General features: G+C 48.3%; 1 protein-coding gene across 1 annotated transcript; it reads left to right on the top strand.

Annotated features, from left to right (window-relative positions):
- Window positions 1-5,516: 5,516 nt before the first annotated feature.
- On the top strand, window positions 5,517-7,157 carry LOC119095917 (uncharacterized). The gene is made up of 3 exons (XM_037218770.1): window positions 5,517-5,553; window positions 6,016-6,222; window positions 6,762-7,157. Exons 1-3 carry the CDS (start codon window positions 5,548-5,550, stop codon window positions 6,891-6,893), a joined length of 345 nt encoding a protein of 114 aa, XP_037074665.1. The 5' UTR covers window positions 5,517-5,547; the 3' UTR covers window positions 6,894-7,157.
- Window positions 7,158-17,977: the final 10,820 nt, after the last annotated feature.

The following is a 17,977-nucleotide window of genomic DNA, read 5'->3' as shown; positions in this document are numbered from 1 at the left end:
GGACCGCTTTTATTGGATTGCTGACATGCATTTGTGGGGTTCCATTTTCGTATTATGTAACATGCGCTGTTGCTGCCGCGTACTTTGTTTGCTACGAAACATTCATTTAGTTGCGTACACCATCACGCATGGGGAAAGCAGCAGACGCTGATGCTCCGTCGGATTGAGCGATCGCAGGCACAAGAACACACGCGTCCTGGCTTTGGCCGGCACGATCTGTTCACCGACGGCAGGAACGAAAACCAACTGGTCACGATGCTTAATGCGAGTAGCTACTGTCATCATCGCAGCCAACGTAGTCGTCATCCCCGTAGTGCTTGTAGTGCGGGTGATAGCTACAACTGTTGGCATAGTGACTCTCGCAACCATGGCCTCCGTCGTAGCTGGTGCTGTAGTAGTTGTCATCATAGCTGTTGCGATACCTATACGTGGGGATGTAGGGCTGGTAGCTTCTTTCGTGATTTTGGCTCCGGATGTAGCCTTGGCCGTATTTGCTGTAGTTAAGGCGATCGTCGTCGCAGTTACGGTCGTAGCCGCCGTAGTTCTGACCATACCTGCTGTAGTTACGGTCGTGACCGCCGTAGTTCCGACCATACAAGCCATAGTACCGACCTTACCTGCCGTAGTTACGACCATACCCGTCGTAGTTCCGGCTGTGATTGCCATAGGTTTTGCCATAGCTGCCATAGTTACTGTAGCCCCGGCCATAATTAGGATCGCTTTGTCCAAAGATACTGTAGCTTTGGCCATAGTTGCCGTAGTGTCCAATATAGCCGTCGTAGCTTCTGCTATAGTAATGCCTGTTCCGTAGCTCTTACCGTAGCCGCAATGCCTGGAGTGGTCGGCGTATCTGTAATAATGGTTGTTATTGCTTCGTGAGCCATGCCGGTAGCAGCCCTTGTTGTATCCGTGGCTGTAGGACCACCTAGAGGGCTTTAGGACTACCGGGCCCTCCGTGACCGTCTGGCGTAAAAGTCCGGCCTCACAGGGTGTCCCATTTAGGACAGCGCAATCTGCTTTGGAAGCGCACCGTTAGCGTGCTTTACGCGGAAAGTTCGTAATTTTCCTTGGTGCGTCATGCTTTCGATCAGCAGTTTAAATCTATTATCTCTTTTTTATCGGTTGTGGACTGGATTTACCTTCGTCCGATTCGCCGTTTTTCATTGCGCGGCCTGATAAGGAGATGCGCTGGTTGATGCGCCACTACCGTTTTTAAGCTAAGAGATAGTCCCGCGGAAAACTTGGTGGATTGGTCTCAAAGAGATGTTGCTGTCGGTAACAACTGTTTTGTTGTCAGGTCAATTAGCGATCCCAATAGGCCAGATCAAAGGAAAGGTGTTCGTGAAAATGGAGCCATTTTGACTTTCCGTGCCAAAGTTACGAAGCATCCTACGTAGCGAAATTAACCTTAAGCAAGCGCGTTCCTGGTTTAATTTTCAGCACAATGATGTGTAGTTTTTCTGTTTCTACCATACATTTATGATAAGGGATTCAGTTGATGTACCAGTGCGGACTTGCCGGGCACGAGTGACCAGTTCGTCGTTTGCCGCCAGTCGCCTGCACTGACCGCGGATTGCCGTGCAGTGTTCCTAAGGCAATCAGTTCTTCGAAACCATACATGCTAGAGACATGTTTCTGCTGTCAGAACACGCAAAACAAAGGCCCTAGAAGCTAGCAAAAGCGTGAGCGTGATTGCACAACATTCGAAGAAATATCTTTAGAGAACCTCAGATGGGGGTGCGGATGGATCGATCCAGCCCCTTTTAGGGCGAGGGTTAATGTGCCCAACTTGGACAGTATTTTTGTTGTAAAAAAACAGCATTTGTTCGTGAACTAAATACAGTGAGTTAAGGCATCGACGCGTGCATGTGCAAGCACCTTTTGCTGAGTGACAAACTTTAAACTTTGAAAATGATAACCAATAACCAATTGTGTGCGAACTTTCATTAGAGGGAATGTTAACACATTTCAGGATCAAACATTAGATGTGGTGAAATAAGCTCACTTTTAACTACTGGCGTACCCTTCAATGGAAAAAACGGTCCAGACAACACAATGCCTTTGTTTATCAAACATACTCCTCAATACATCATTGCTTGATTACGTCATCGTACCTTGCACAACATTGATTGAGAGCTATTTGACGGTCATTATATTTGAAAATGTTGCTTACGAACGCTGGACAACCGACTGATCTTCAAGATGGATATTTTACTTCCAAACCCCATATCAATGTGAAACACTACCTTTAAGCGCTTTAAATCTCGCCCTGATGGGCCTTTTTGCAATAGCGCTGTAGATGGTCGGTGTTAGTTTAACCAAGAAAACGTTAAGTTGACATCGGTCACGTACCTGATGACGTCACATGCGACGTTTTGAATCACCTAGATAGTTTAACTTATGTGGCGCCCAGGGCTGCTAATACGCATAAACAGTAATGGCCGAATGGCCTTCACCCATTTGCGCACTTTTACGCGCAACGATTTTTGGAAGACACAGAATCAAAGGGCACTTGATATTGTACAGAAACACGGTTGTCATGATCCCCCGCCTAGCCTTTTTCGGTATGGTTCATGTAGATCGTTTCCGTTGGTGGAGAGGAAGAAATGGGAATAGCAATAGATGGAAGGATGTTTAGTAATGCTTCGATCACACCTGAGCCCATTTTGAGCACTGCGCATGTCCCGACAGGACATCAGGATAGCGCTATCAGCAGCGCTTCCAAAAGGACATTTCCACTAAATACGACGAGTGATGACTGGTTTTTGCATTACTCGTCCCCTGGTAAATTTCGACTCAAAACATGCCAGAGCTCCCTTTCCACTTTCCATGCACTGCGCTTCTTGCAAAAATATTCACCCGTACAAGTGGAAGGCCTGGTACAACTCAGTATCGACCCAGTAGACTGACTGGGGGACGGGCTTATACACAAGCTTGGAGCTTGATGTCTTCAAATGAAATCAGGCATTACATAACACAAACCTTGAAGGCAGTTGATTTTTCGGACCACTTTCCGTATCGTGCAAACATTGCCTCCAAGGAGGTATAAAACATTAGGTGAGAAATTGGTTCTGCACTCCAGCAACTCCTAAACAAGATTGGCAATAACAAAGAAGGTATATTTTTTTTCAAATTAGCCCGTCATGGGGAGTTGTTCGATGTACGAAGCGACCAAGTCGCCCGGAAACTAATGCGATACAAGCCCATCAACAGTTTTCCTTGTCATGGGCGGATCGAGGGACTGGCGAAATGTGCCATTGACTCCAACGCTAGTCTCTATGGGAAATCAAGCCGTAGGTAAAACACTGATTTGACTTTCCTGTAACCGCACGACCAGAAGAGCTAACGAAAAGGAATGCCCAGGCTTCGAGCCAGTAAAACGGGGTGTTTGGTTGGGCAAAGATGGGTTGTTGCGAGCAAGGTGATGTGCAAGTGTCGCTTTAGTCGATTAATCAAAAGTTTGACAGCTTCAGCGGGCCGGCCCGATGGTAACGCTCCTGACAGTTGTTTATTTTGTAAAATAACTGATTACACTGTCAGCACATTTTAACTAACGTTTTCTGCATGTCACAAAAGTTGCGCAGCCCATTTTCAAAGCGCTTGAATGCAGGCTGTTCAACCAGGCACCGCATATCGGCAGCGTTGCGTTGTTACCACTGTTGCGTCCCCGCATTTGATAAGCATGGAGAAAAATGAAAGCGTAAAAAGCCGAAGAACGCGTCCTGAGACAGGTGCATGTCATGGTCGCCAGGCCTCGCAACGACAAGGCTTACACTAACGGGGAGTCTAAACGGAAACGGAAACGGAAGCGGACAAACGCTCTTAAAGATGTGTGTGTGTGTGTGTGTGTGTGTGTGTGTGTGTGTGTGTGTGTGTGTGTGTGTGTGTGTGTTTGTGTGTGTGTGTGTGTGTGTGTGGTGTGTGTGTGTGTACGTCTGCATGTGCAGACAATCGCGCCGAAATGCACAAACCATGGAGCCGACCGTCAGGTCAGGTCCGTTGTCAGATCTCGGGCCGTCAGACCGCGTTGAAGTGTAGTAGAAACCAGCTGTACGACTTGGGGAACGTACCCTCTAAGATGCTGCGCTAGTGACGGGGAAGTCGCCAGCGTCACGTTTTCTGAAATCGGTCTCAACTGCAACACGCATGACCATATTTGGGACACGCGCCCAATTTTTGTACTGGCATGTTGCTTTCCAACATTATTGCTCAATACACGGTTTTCATGCCATCCTCTTCAAAGATACATGCCACCCAGATCCCAGTTTGACCTCTCAGTTCTGATTTTCCCGCAATCCCAGAGATATGGCTACACGTCATTGCGTACTTAACTTCGAGAAAAAAAAAACTCAACCATCACCGCTCAGCGTGTGATGGCCTGCTCTCATCATGGCTTCATCCTCCTCCCGAGTACTTGTGCCCTTGCGTAGGCGTATTCACTTCCCACGCCCATTGAATCTTACAGCTTCGCTGAGCATTGGCTCTCAAAGCCCATCATAATGCTTGACATTTAAGTCTACCTGATGGGCTTGCGGATATGCGCACATGCCAGTAATGGTTGACGCATAAATGGCGGCAAGGTAACGGATTGCTCAGGCTGCCTGTCTTGAACAGCTCGCATGTGCTTTGCTTATTTGTTCATGTTGGTTGTTGATTTCACAACCTGTAACTAACGAATCATGATACTCCACATGAAATTATCTGTGTTCACCTCCACGGCTTTATGAGGGTGCCCAAAGCAATTTGTCCATCACTGGTTTGAAAAATCGGTCCGATGTACCGGCTTCCCATCTATGCAGGAGTTCTCGCTTAAGGGCTTTCAGTTCCCTCGCCGACTCATTGTATTGGCTAGATGGATATCCTTTCAAAGCATATCATTATATTCGATGCTTAATTGAATGCGATTGGCTCGATGACCATGTGCACCTGCCGCTGATAGACTATTCATTATCGATGCGAGGAGAGCCCGACATTTTAGCTTCCCATCTCGTGCAATTATGCTGTTCACGCTTTCGTTTATCACACCGCAGCTGCATTTTAATAGTTAGCGGAATAGCCTTGCGAAGCACATCATCACACTCGCCATTCAAGTTTACGTAACCTGTCAAACGCGTCTTCCTGGTCAAATGCACCTCCTGCCCAAAGTTTGTTCAATGGGTGTATGAATATATCAATGTGTGTATGAATATATCCGGTGTTCCTGCTGCCCGCAGAGTTACGCCCCAGGGCTAGCGGCCGCGCCGCGTTGACGGTTCGGCACCAGTGACGTCACCGCAGTGGACAAAGCGGGGGAAAACCTGACCTTTATCAAAAATAATGCACCATATCCCCCTGCATGAGCCACGGAAAACTGTAACCGGAACGCCAATGCGCAAAATGGGCGTGCCTCGTACAAGGTGCGGACTGCCTCCGTGAGGAAAAAATGCTGCACCAGGCCGGCCCAGGCGTTTGGCTGGCGAGGCGCTGGCGTCGAGGAATATAAAGGCACCGGGCGGCAGGGCTGAGACATTGTTCTTCCGGCAAACACCGAGCGCGAAGACAACAGACATGAAGGTAAGCATACGGACGAGTACAGCGGCCGGCGGTGATCACGTTGTAAGCCCTATGGAAATATGCCGTTGCGTCGCAGACTTCCTGCAGTTACTGTGTCTTGACAACAGCCGTTTTGACAACAGCGCACTAACTGCAGAAAGTCATCAATATTTTCTCAGGGCATGAAAGCATGTAAAACATTGCAAGGTTATCGAAAGGCTAAGCCAAGGTGCCTGGCCACGCATTTAGGCTTAACGCATCTCAGTTAGTTGTCACAAACCTATAAGAACTTGTAAAAATTTGAAGCATGCATGGCACTTATGCATGGCACCACTTCACTTGAAATCGTTCCAAAACACTTCAGGCATGCTGTCCCTTGCACGAAATCGTGCATGATTTTTTTTAAAACTGGACTTCCAACATTTCATGGCACGTCTAGCAACAAATCCTGTACTTTGTCTAGCAAAAATTCCCTGCCACCAGTTCTTAGTGCTTCTCTGCTTGGTGGCGTATGTCGCGGCGGACTCTGACAGCTATTATGACAACTATAAGTACCCGTACGGTCCACCACGGTACTATGGCAAGGACGACGGAGGATATTCCTCAGACTACTACAAGCCCGCACCTTACGGCAAGCACAACTATCGCTACAACTACGACATCTACTACCCTTGGGAACGAGCCTCTCAGGTGAGAATAAACTTTGGCAGTCGCAGTCTAACTGAGGACGTAGGCATGGCCTGTTTCATCCTTTTTCATGAGGCAAAGACTTAACATGTATCTCGCGAAGGAAGCTTCCCCGTTTCACTCCCCCCCCCCCCCCCCGTCCCACATGTCCATTATCGTCACCGTCCATTGGCGAACTCATTCTAGGTCGGCTTATAGATCTGATTCATAAAGTGCTTATTCATAAACTCCCCATGGTATTGCTAGAGCAGGACCTTTTATCAGGAAACCGGCAGCCCGCACTGAACCAACGCCAGCAGTGCTTTAGTGGAGCCAGGTATGGCAATGCCAGCCCTCTACCGGTACCGGGAAATGCTGGCCTGCATGAATGGAATGAAAAGCTGGCAAGCGTTCCCGTTTCCAAGTCGGGGCATCTTGGCTGGCGTCAGTGACGAAACAATACCATTATCATGGCGTTTTCCTATTTTAGGTCCTTTTTACACATCAATGTGAATATCATCGCTGACCACTTCTTCAAAGCTGACCTGCTTGCCGTTCCACAGAGCAAGTACGAGAGCAACTACGGCGGCCGCACCCGCGGCGGGTATTATGTAAAGCTGCCGTACAGCAAGGTCAACGTCGACTACGACATCAAGCACGGTGGTCAAGGCTATCCCAAAAAGCCCTGGTGGTAACACCGCAAGTTCCACAATGTGGCAGCCATTTCATGGTGAATCTAAACATCCATTACTGATATAATGATGCCGGCGGACAGAAGCAATAGTTACCAACCAGCCTGCCGTACTCACGTACCCCGCCTGTATCTGATGTTCAAAAACTTAGCAATCCTGACACTGAATGGTTTTTGTCTTAGGTCTGTCCTACACCTTATGCGCTCTAGTTTAAATTCATTTTGGTGTTGTTGGGCTTTTGATGATGTTCCGAAATATATTACTATCGGTCGTATTCATGTTGTCAATCATACTCTGCACACGAGCCATGCCACCCCTGAGCCATCGATACCCACTGCATATGTAATTTAAGGAGCCATAATCTGTTTGGTAACTCAAATTTATCAACCCGGTCACACGTATGTTTTTGGAGGTCGGTAGTCAAAGACGTAAACGGCACTAATACGCCTCTGTTGAACTCGCTGTTTCTCTTAAACATACGCTTTCATTAAAGAAACCCTGAATTCGAGACTTCCAAACGTCATCGTACGACCTGGTATAACGTAACCAATGTGAGCATTATAAGGTCATTTAACCAGTACCTCATAGCAGCTTACAGGTCGATAACCTCAGTAATAGTTCTCTTGTTGGCTCTCACAGTTCTTTCTTGTGCGCTTCTCTTGGATCACTTATTCCCAGTGTTTCCAAAGACACCGAAGCGCGTATGAACACCAGGCACCGCAAAAGCAGCGACGCAGTGCGTTACCTATTGTCATCTGTGCGTTTCGTCGTGTGAGCTTCGAGCTATGAAGGTTTTCGTGTCAAGTTCAGGGTTGTAGGATTTTATAATGGATGTGAGGGCTGGCGGAAATGGCAGCTTTCAAGAGCTGGTCGATTTTAGATCACGAGCCGGTGAACCAAGGAAAACGCCAATCTTTGGTGGAAGCACGGCGTAACCCGCAAGGGGAGGGGGCTCTTCGTGCTGCCGAAGGGCTCGGGGGTTGGTGCAAGACAGGTGGCAGCATGGGTGTTGGCTTGCATTCTTTAGTGCGGACCCTGGCCCCTAAACTTGAGCTACCCCCCCCCCCCTCAGCGTTGGACTGGGCCACTATGTTTTTGACTGAAACGCTACACTAAGCGGAGGTAAAATATGACCATCACACCAGGATTATCCTCTTTGATCGTTCTGCCTACTGACGTCGCCATGGAGGATGACGGCGGACAACCTGATCCCCGCGACAGCAAAATTGTTCCCTCGAGCGACTGGTAACTTAAGATAAAATAGGTTAAACCCTTTTATATATAGCGTGTTTTCTGCCCCCCCCCCCCCAAACATTGCCTCAGACGTTTATTGCCCAAAACATTAACGTGAAATAGACGCCACTGATTCTCTATGATCTCCACGCTCTCGTGGAGACTTTTATTCCAAGCGTCATTTGGTCTGCTACCCACGGGAGGTTACGAACCCAACATTGTTTTACTTAGAACCACACTGTCTTTGCCGCATGGTCTCATGAGAAAATCTAATGCGGTAACAGAATAATACTTTGATGCGGCGTCTTCACTGAAAAAAATAGGTTCAGGTGTGAAACAGCGCATAACATACACCAAACGGAAGGCAACAATTTTGCTGGGATCTTTGCTTGCACACCGAACCACCATGCCATTGTTATGAAGGTTTGACGGACCCATTCCGGGTGCGTATTGAAACTACCATAGTTCATAGTGCCCAGTGGTAAAAAAGTCCAGAATCGCAGCATCCAGCGTTCATGAGATGCAGAAAACCTCCAAAACCCCTGCGCAGGGGATAATCATAAAGTCCAGTGTTCATGAAGCCCAGCGTGCGTGAGAGCCACGGTTTGGGATTATGTCCCACTTCCTCGCAGTCCTTCACCTCATTGCTCGGGTATCTCCCGATAGAGGGCTACCGGAGCCCATTTCGCCCGCCTCAGCCGACGAGTGACGTCATGCTGTACAGTGCTGCCCAGTTAAGCCACTGTGCATGGATGTGGACAACGTTTTGTTTGAGGGCATAAACTTTGCCGCGTCAGCAATCCATTGACAGCAGGAGGATTAAAGAGTTCAAAACTTTGATCCCTGGCTCATGGCATCGGAAATAGCTGGTTATTCGGCGGTAGCTGCACGGCAATCGTGGAAGGCACGTGTCGGGTTGCCTGCGGTTTGGAATTGTGGGCTATGGATAAGTCTCTCCGCGGTATTTGGTCCCGCTTTATACTGTGTGTGTCGGTGCTGTTTCTCATTTTTTAAAGGAATTGATGACTGACGTGTAAGGCGGACCGATTTGATGTCTGATCCAGGTAGGCGCGCTTATGGATCTCCAGCTCCTGCCATGCTAACCTATATTGTTAGTGATTCTATTTGACTGATTCCCCTCCCTCCTCCAATTGGAAATTCTTTCACACGCTCCTGCAAACGGAACTTATTCTGAATTCCACACGCTTTTACTGTCCAGGGGAGGGCGTGGGCGGCTGTCTCATCAACTGAATTCGTATACTACTCCCTGGTTAGACACGTTCAATGGCCCAGCTCACTCGTTCCTTTGATTAAGTACGTTTTAAACGGGCGCGGTTTACCAGAACAAGTTGGGTGGCCTGGCGATGAAAATACAACGAGGAGTACCGTGATAAAATGCCAACGAACTGGTTTCTCTCCGAATTTGGCTCACGTTCTCACAAATCTGCAGGCTGCAACCCAAGTTACGGCGGGGGTGAAACCCCTGCAACTGAATAGGGAACCGCACTCCTACTTGCAAGTAAATAGGAAGTAAAAAAAGCAAACGTTGATTGCGAATGTATTCAACTGCCTGTCAAACGTCACACAAAACACTACGCACGTGCGCGCTTAAAGGCACTGTTGATTCACCATCTGAACAGCGGAGCCGAGTGCATGTCACTGAGCTGGTTTGCGATAAATAAGCTGAATGAATTGGGAGAATCGTGAGCTTGTATTCGCCACTCATTTCATCAATCTCGACGCGTTTTTTTTCCTTTCACGCTTCAGAACCTCGTAAGTATAGAATTTGGGTTCCAGCAACACCTGTCTGTAGTTTATCGAGACGGGTGCAGTTCGCACCGCAGAGGGGTGATGGTGGCATGGTGGTTAGTGGTTAGGGTGCTTATCTCTGAACTTTTCTATCCTGGGATTGAGTCCTGGCTACACCACTACCGCATCCCACGTACCAAATGCCTGAGGGGACGGAAAGGCATGGTGCCTCCGAGCTCTTCATCTGATCCGGTGTCGTCACGTGACCGCGGGTCTCCCGATTCGCCAGGGGTCAAGGGTCGACCGCTGAGGCCGCCTCAGCGGCAGGCAGGAACCCGACGCTCGCAGGTGCCAGTCGGTTTTTGGGCGAGTCCAGGCGAATACACGCTACGTTCTCTTACAGAGACGTAAAGCCCCAGTCTTGCAGTCCGCCCGACAAACAAGCCGTTGCCCGCCAAATTTGCAGACAAAGCTTCCGCTCAATCACTGTATATATGTGGGAATAATAATGTGCAACCGGTTGGATGCTGAGCTCGGGCACACAGACCAGCCCAGAGGCTGCCCAGCTGGACGGTCCGGCCGGCATCGATGCCCGCGGGGGCCGGCGGACAAAGTAGCCCGGTCGCCAAAAAAAGAGCCCATTCACGCGCGCACTGTCACTCTCCCAAGAATCAAACCCCCGCCACACGCGCGCGAGGCCTGTCCGTGCGGCAGCCCGTCCGCGGTCGAAACGCTGCCAGCTCAGTCGGGCACGCCGCCATCTTCGCGTCAGAGTCCGAGGCCCCTGACTCGGTTTCACTCGGTTCGCCGCGGTACATATCCCGGCGGACCGGACACCCGGACGATTCGGATATCTCGGGATCTCGCTCGTGCTGGACTGGAGCCCCCCCCCCCCCCTTCTCCTCCCTGACGGGCGCCTTAATGGAAGAGCCTCATGCCAGTCAGGAACCAGCACCGGACAGGGCCTCTGTCCGCTTTCTCTAGGGCCGTAATGCGTCGAACTGAGATCCCTGTGCTATTCATTAAACCCGCTTATCTTGGGACCTTTATGAAACGGTAAATGGTCCCGGGGTCAACCATCCAGGGTCATCCGTCCAGGGTCAACCATCCCGGACAGAGGACCTTCGACGTCAGAGAGGGGACCAACGTATTATGTGCGGTAATAGCAACCGATTGGAAATCTGAAAGGGAACGGAGAGGTCCTTCAACCTCGGTCAGGAAATGCATGGGGTCTCAAGTCTTAGCGGAAAACTCTATTGGGGTCTGGCTGTTGAAAAGTGGGGTGGGGGGGAGGGGGTGGGAGAAGGGCGAGGGTTCCAAAAACCCTTTGAGAGGGGATCTTTTTGGAACCGCGAAGTCCAAAAAATGACCATAATGAATGAGAAGAGCAAAAAAATTGGCAAATAAAAATTATGACAGTACCGTAGCAGCGTCTAACAGTCCAACAAGTCATCTCTGGTAAACTCGTGGACCCCTCTGGCCGCTCAGTCGGGACATGCGGTTAAGTCATGTATCAGATTACGCGCCAGGTAGTGGTCCAGAATCGGCCAAGACAACGGGCCATTGTAGGTTAAGTCGATCGGATTTGTTATCGAGAATTAGCTTCAGTGCGTGTCTCCGTTCACTAACGACAGTCTTATGGCAGGGCAATGCGAATACGCCTTCAAAAATACTTATGTCTTAAAAACATTGCCACGCCCAATGCTCACATGCATCACATATGTTTCCGTGATTGACAGTGACAAGTTATTTAGATGACCCTTTCGGTGAAAATGACAGCATATCGTGCAATTTTCTGTTTCTTTCAAGATTGTCTAGCCTCCGGAATATCTGGCCGAATTATGACCAGAGTGACATAACGGGAGAGCTTTGGCACCCACAGATCGGAGTGCAAAAGTGTGGATTCTTGTATTGTTACGCTAAGGAATATGTCGCTGATAGTATTACCCTTCCTGCATGTGCGTTGTACGTATGGTAAGTACCTATACTCGCTGTATGTCTTAACCATCGCCCCGGTCCGCCGTTTTGCATAACTCGGATTGATAGGGGGAGAGGGAGTTGATGCGACCCTCATCCGGCGTTTCCAAGCTTTTAAACATAGACGTTACCGAGAACAGCAGTATGTTGTTCTGAACACGATTTCACGATTGATCCTAGTTTTATGTTGTTGACAGGTCAAAAGGTCGAATTTTACAGAAAACCGCACTTTGTAGCTTTATTTTACGTTTACAAGAACAAGCACTTCGGTGACACGAGCCTTAAATTGGCATGTGTCTCGCACAATTCTGACTACATTCTGTAGTACGATTATCTTGCCGCCCGCCGCCTGAGCCAGCCATAGATCGCCGTCGAGTGCTCATCCCAAACTGCCGCTGCTCCGAAACCAGAAAATCTAGGAACATGTGTTGGTATCAAAACACGCGTCATTATCACAGCCTACCATGGCGAGTAATAAACGTTTTGCTAATAGTGTTCTGCAAATTGTTTTGCTCATTTTGCTAATGGCTGAAGCCATAGCGGGCCAAACAGGAAGCAAATTTGGCTTCCTTCCATAATTGCTTGCCCCTAACTTGACCTCACGCTGACCCCGTCTCAAAAGACCAAGTCTCTCGCAACAAGTTGTGTTCTGTCCATGGGCTGGCGCCGAAAAGTTCCGATACTCGCGAAACTTTCCACGTACGAACAACGAGAGCATCTCATTGACGCGCCAGACTGTTCGCACGCGATTGGCGACAGGCAGGTTGGCGCGAATGAAAATGGCGCGAACGATAAGATGATCGACCAAGGCAACCGATCGCTGTTATCGCGTAAGACGAACTGCAATGATCGCATAAGACCGAAGGAAATATGACAAAGATACGGGTACGTAATTTGAATACGATCATAATAGTTTTATATATAAATGTTCAGCTCCTTTCATCGTTTCGCCATGCCTTTAATAATGGATGTAGGAGCACACAGTGCGGTCACGGCAGCCCAGTGTGTGGAGCATGTTACAGATGTTCTTTAAGTGGGAGATACAAAAGTGTAGGCGTTAGGCGACAAACAGCCGATCGCATATAGGAACACCGAGACAAATGTCGGAGCATCATGTTATTGTCGGTATTTAGCGGATGCGTGGCTGGTGGGCAGTAGGGTGGCGGCAGGTTCTGCCATTTAAGTTCATTTTCCGTCATTTCCGGCGTAGGCAGGTCTTTTTCTATGATGCATGTCTCGGCTAACATGACAGCATACCGTGTATTTGTGTTTCTTGTCACATTTTTTTCTGGTCTCCGTAATATCATGCCTAGTTGTGAACGGAGTTATATAATGGGATATATGTGTGACCAGAATTAGTGTGAATGTGTGAATTCATACCATGTCATGCTTAGAAATATGTGGTTGATGGTAATATCCCTTCTGCATGCATTCTGTTGTACGCATGTGTAAGTACGTACTCTCACTGTCTTACACATTATCTTATCGCTGCTTTGGATATCGGCAATGATGTTTCGTGAAAAGATGAACCTTGTTTTGTCGACAATGCAACCATGTGAGGCAAGAATGTTTTCTTACTTCCATATTCAATTGCTTCTTGTTCCATCTCACACTGAGCCCACCTCCGAAAACCAACTCCCACGCGACATGTCGCAATCTGTCTATGGTTCGGTGCTAGACGACTACAGCGCCTGAGAAACTCAAAGCGGGAAACGTCCCCGTCCGACCAATTATGAATGCCGTTAGAACATTTTCATACACGCGCGGAACTTCACGCGCGCTTGGCAACAGGCAGGCTGGCGCGAATGAACATGGCGTAAACGATCAGCTGATCGGCCAGGGCAACCGATGGCCGTAACCGCGTAAGTCAGAAGTTAGTGAACCAGGCTTCGAATAAGGCCAAGGGAAATACAACCACGATGCAGGTTTATATATATATATATATATATATATATATATATATATATTATGGATGTGATAACTATAGTTTTTAATATGCAAAGTTCGTTTCAGTAATGGGCGTAGGAAAACCGTGTGCTCGGGGGGGGGGGGGGCAAGGGCACTTTCAACGGTGCATATTGCAAATGCTCTTGAAACGGGATGAGCGATGCAGTATCCAATGGGCGTCTAGCAGCGGGCCGTATGTAGCAACACAGCGTGCGTACCTGTTCGCGTGCGTACCTGAGCCGCTGGTGGGTATCTGCTGACTTGAAGGAAACATGCGCTTAGAGCCTGCGTGCGAGAGGAGAGAGAGGCAGCATGGCCAAGTGCACATGTCTCGTGCAAAGGAGGCGCCAGCTACGTAACATGTACAAACAACACTTTTCGGAACAAAGAGTTGGGTTTGCAGTCACAAACACAACACTGTATATATTCAGATCCACACCAAAATGACATAAATGAGGCGTACGCGAGGAGCCGAATGACAAATTAGGAAGAAATAACGGGCTACGCTTTGAGGTGATGAGGCGATGAGGTGTATCTTGTCAACCGACCTTGACCAATGGCAGATCCAGGGTGATAGAGGGTGAGGGTTGGACGGGGTTATGCTCCCTGTCTCTTGGAGTGAGAGGGAAACAAAACATCATGGTGAAGGAAGGAGCAGCAAAATCATCCTTTTGTATCCATATATCCTTTGTTTTTAAAAGGCCTCAAAAGTTCGCGGGCGCCACAAATTACCACAAATATCTATTTTCGATAGGCACTGAAATCCGGGTACACCATAACCGGCCCAAATCCTTCATTTTCTGAATGCACCAAATTTCAGGAATGCAGCAGTGTTGTGCCTCCTGCCCTGACGAAATCCAATCCAGGATTTCGTCAGGGTAGGGGCTAGGGTGGTAGGCCCCTTGGGCTAGGGGACACAGAAATGGTCAGTTTGGAGCGCCGTAACTTTCATTTTGCGCTACCATGACCTTTATTTTTAAGGGCCCCTCCATCTAAATGGGCAATTCAAATTTCCCAAAGCTCTGATTTTAAACAACGTTCAAAATCCATGGACATCACAATATCTATGCCTTTTACCCTTGCAAAATTCTCGATCTTCCTGTTCCACGATAGAGCACTAAAAAACTTCATTACCGGGTATCTTAGCTTTTATTTTCCAGATGCACATACTTCCTGAGGCACCACAAGGCAGGGGCGGGTCCAGAGGGGAGGGGTCGTGTGGTTATTCCCCTCCCCCTTGGGCCCAGGGAGGTTTGGACGCCCTGAGGAGGTAACAAATCTCATCGCAAAGGGGCAGCAATGCCTTCGTTTCGGAACCACGTAACCTACATTTTTACGAGACACCAAATTGCAGGGGCACCACGACGTTCGTGCCGTGGTCTCAGCGAAAACCTGCGTCGGCCCATGTGGTGAGGGAGCACCAAATCCTTTATTTCGGGGCAACGTAGCCTTTATTTTCAAGAAGCACCCAGCTCCAAAGAGTAACAGAACGGGCCCTAACCGTTTGTTCTTAAAGAGACGTTCATTCCGGCTCAAGTATTAACCCATTAACTCAACCCATACCGATACCAAACAACATAACTCGACCAACCCATAAGCTCAACTATGTTGAGCGTTCCGCCCTGATAAAATCATGGATCGGACCCATAGGCAAGGAGGCACAAAAACCGTCCTTGCGGGGCGACATCATCTAGATTGCCAAAGAAAACTAAATCAAAGCGGGCTATTTACAAAGCCCACAACCATAATTTAAAAGGGCACCAAAATCCAACGGCATTACGATCGGTGTGCCTTTCACTTTGGAAAAATTCTTAATCGGACCGTTCAGGGAAGGGGCATTCTGTTCAAGGAAACAGGCACCAACAGCCTCCGTTGTCATTAGGGCTTTACAACGCGTCATCACAATGTCCGTGCCTTTCCATTAACGAAATCCTTCATCGACCCATTCGGCCAAGCGACATCTTTCTTTCGGACCACCGTTGCATTTTTTTTCCTTGAGGCACCTAATGCATGTGGGCAATTGAAAGAACAACTGAAGGTGACCCAAAATTTTCCTTTCAAGGGGCACCGGAATACAGGGGCACCATAATTGCCCTGGCTTACACTGTTGAAATCCTGGTTCGGCTCCTTCGGTGAAAAGGCAGCAAGAACCTTGATTGCGGGGAGTCATAACATTTACTTTTATGAACCCTCAATTTAAAATGCAACACTCCAATCGGCCCATACATTCACTTGAAGGCGATGCAAGATTCCAGGGGTACTTAAAATGACTCCTAAAGCTTTATTTTCCCGGGGAACCGAATTAAGCACGACTCCCCCACCTTCCCCTAAGCCTCCAAGGGTCCCATGGGTTCCGAAGGTCCTTTTTTGGTCCCTTGGGGCCGAAGATCAAGAGCCCGATTCAAGGGTCCGAAGGGCAGGCCAGAAGTCGTATGGAGGGATCACAGCCTGAAGGCCGGACCCTAAAATGTAAGAGTAGCTCTAGCACTGATCGGAGACCCGTGCGACTGTTTCTCTATTTGAAACGACTGACTGAGAACAGCCATATCGAACAGCCCGTTCCGTGCTATGATGTGGCCTAAGGGCTGTTTCCCGAGCAGAGACAAGGCCAGTATCTCTAAATGCCAATTAGAAGGCATCCTACATTTGTCGGGACACCTGAAACAATAAAGGACCCACATTGCTGGTCATTAACCACAGTCCGTAGCAAGAGACCATGTGCCGGCAATGAGCCCCATCCACGAGAACATTTGCTGAATAGGGACGATGATGGGCCCCGTATGTCAAAGAGCTCATTGTGCTGGTCTGGGCCCTCCTGGCAATGAAGGGATTCATGAGAAATGACAAAAAGGGTTTCTCATGTACAATGAGACAGTGGAGAGGCCTGTGCCAGCTAGGGACACCAGAACCGGACGAGGGATACCCTGCACCATTTCAACCAGGGACCGATAAGGTGAATTAGTGTCTCGATACCAATTATTCGACTTCGTATGCCAGTAAAGGGTCTGCTGGCATCAGCCAAGGCGCCGATCTGTTGCTGGATGTCTCAGTTAGAGGGCCAGCCGCATCGAGCAGGGGACCGGTCGCGATGCATCTTCTGAGGGTCTCCGTACGGTCCTGTGAACTATCACCAGACTAAAAGCCGCTGGGGACTCCAATATGGGACGTAATGCCTTCAGCTGCTAACCGGAACGTTTTACCGGTGCAATTAAGTTGAATGACCAGTTGATGCTCTGAACGGGTTCAGCAGCTGCAGTATTACGAGCAAGAGAGATTACGTCATTGCGCCATCCCATTGCGCCTTCCCGTAATCCTTCCTGACTACCAATCTAAAAATTGCGCTAGTGAAACATCCGGTAACGGGAGACCTTTTACACGGATACCCATTGACTTCATAAAGCGTTGGAAAGTACGGATTTTGATACATGGTCATTTCCACCCGTCTGTTGACCGCTGCCAGGTGTTGCTGCAAGGCTCCGTATGCTACAATGGTGTAACTACAACATTTTTGTCGCGACGTCTCACAGAGCACCTCACGGAAGGAGCACCAAGGAATCACGTACAGCCCGACCACAATACAGTCCTCGCGCGCCGAGCGCTTACACAAAACACTGCAACTTTATCATCTACACACAAAACAATGAAACTCAATATTCTGGATGCATTACTCACTCATGACCATAAACGACTTCTAAACAAAGAAACGAATCAAACTACTGAATTATCTCTTTGGAGTAGCATCACAAGATCATTTCAGAATCATTTAGATCAGAATCACTTAGACAAGGAACAAGACACTGATGAATGGCGCGGGTATTGGGTGGTTGGCATGCAATGTTGTGATTTGCTGCGTTGATTGTGTTATTCACAGTGCGTGGTACTAATATCTTCTGCACGGCTAAATAATTGTTTGTTGTTGCCGAGTCAAAACGGCAGTGAATGCTATACAATGAAAAGCTTATTATTGGTTGGGTCGCGTTTTATGCTCGGATTTAAAGTGCTTAAGGCGCCGAAATGAAATAAAGAGCCAGATATATAGAAGAGTCAGTCACCAGTTATATACCGTGCAATTTGTTCGAGCTTCGTGTGTCTGTTGTCATGAAAGCATATATATATATATATATATATATATATATATATATATATATATACCCATGCATCATTATTAAACGCTATGCGCG

The sequence above is a fragment of the Pollicipes pollicipes genome, unplaced genomic scaffold, assembly GCF_011947565.3.
Source record: "Pollicipes pollicipes isolate AB1234 unplaced genomic scaffold, Ppol_2.1 Scaffold_4219;HRSCAF=4965_pilon_pilon_pilon, whole genome shotgun sequence".
Classification (NCBI taxonomy): domain Eukaryota; kingdom Metazoa; phylum Arthropoda; class Thecostraca; order Pollicipedomorpha; family Pollicipedidae; genus Pollicipes; species Pollicipes pollicipes.
The sequence above is the reverse complement of the archived record's forward strand: the minus strand, read 5'-3'. Positions and strand labels throughout refer to the sequence as shown.

Excerpts from the sequence above, each read along its gene's own strand:
- LOC119095917 (XM_037218770.1), top strand. Across the intron at positions 6,223-6,761 it reads CTTGGGAACGAGCCTCTCAG|AGCAAGTACGAGAGCAACTA; the intron begins GTGAGAATAAAC and ends GCCGTTCCACAG.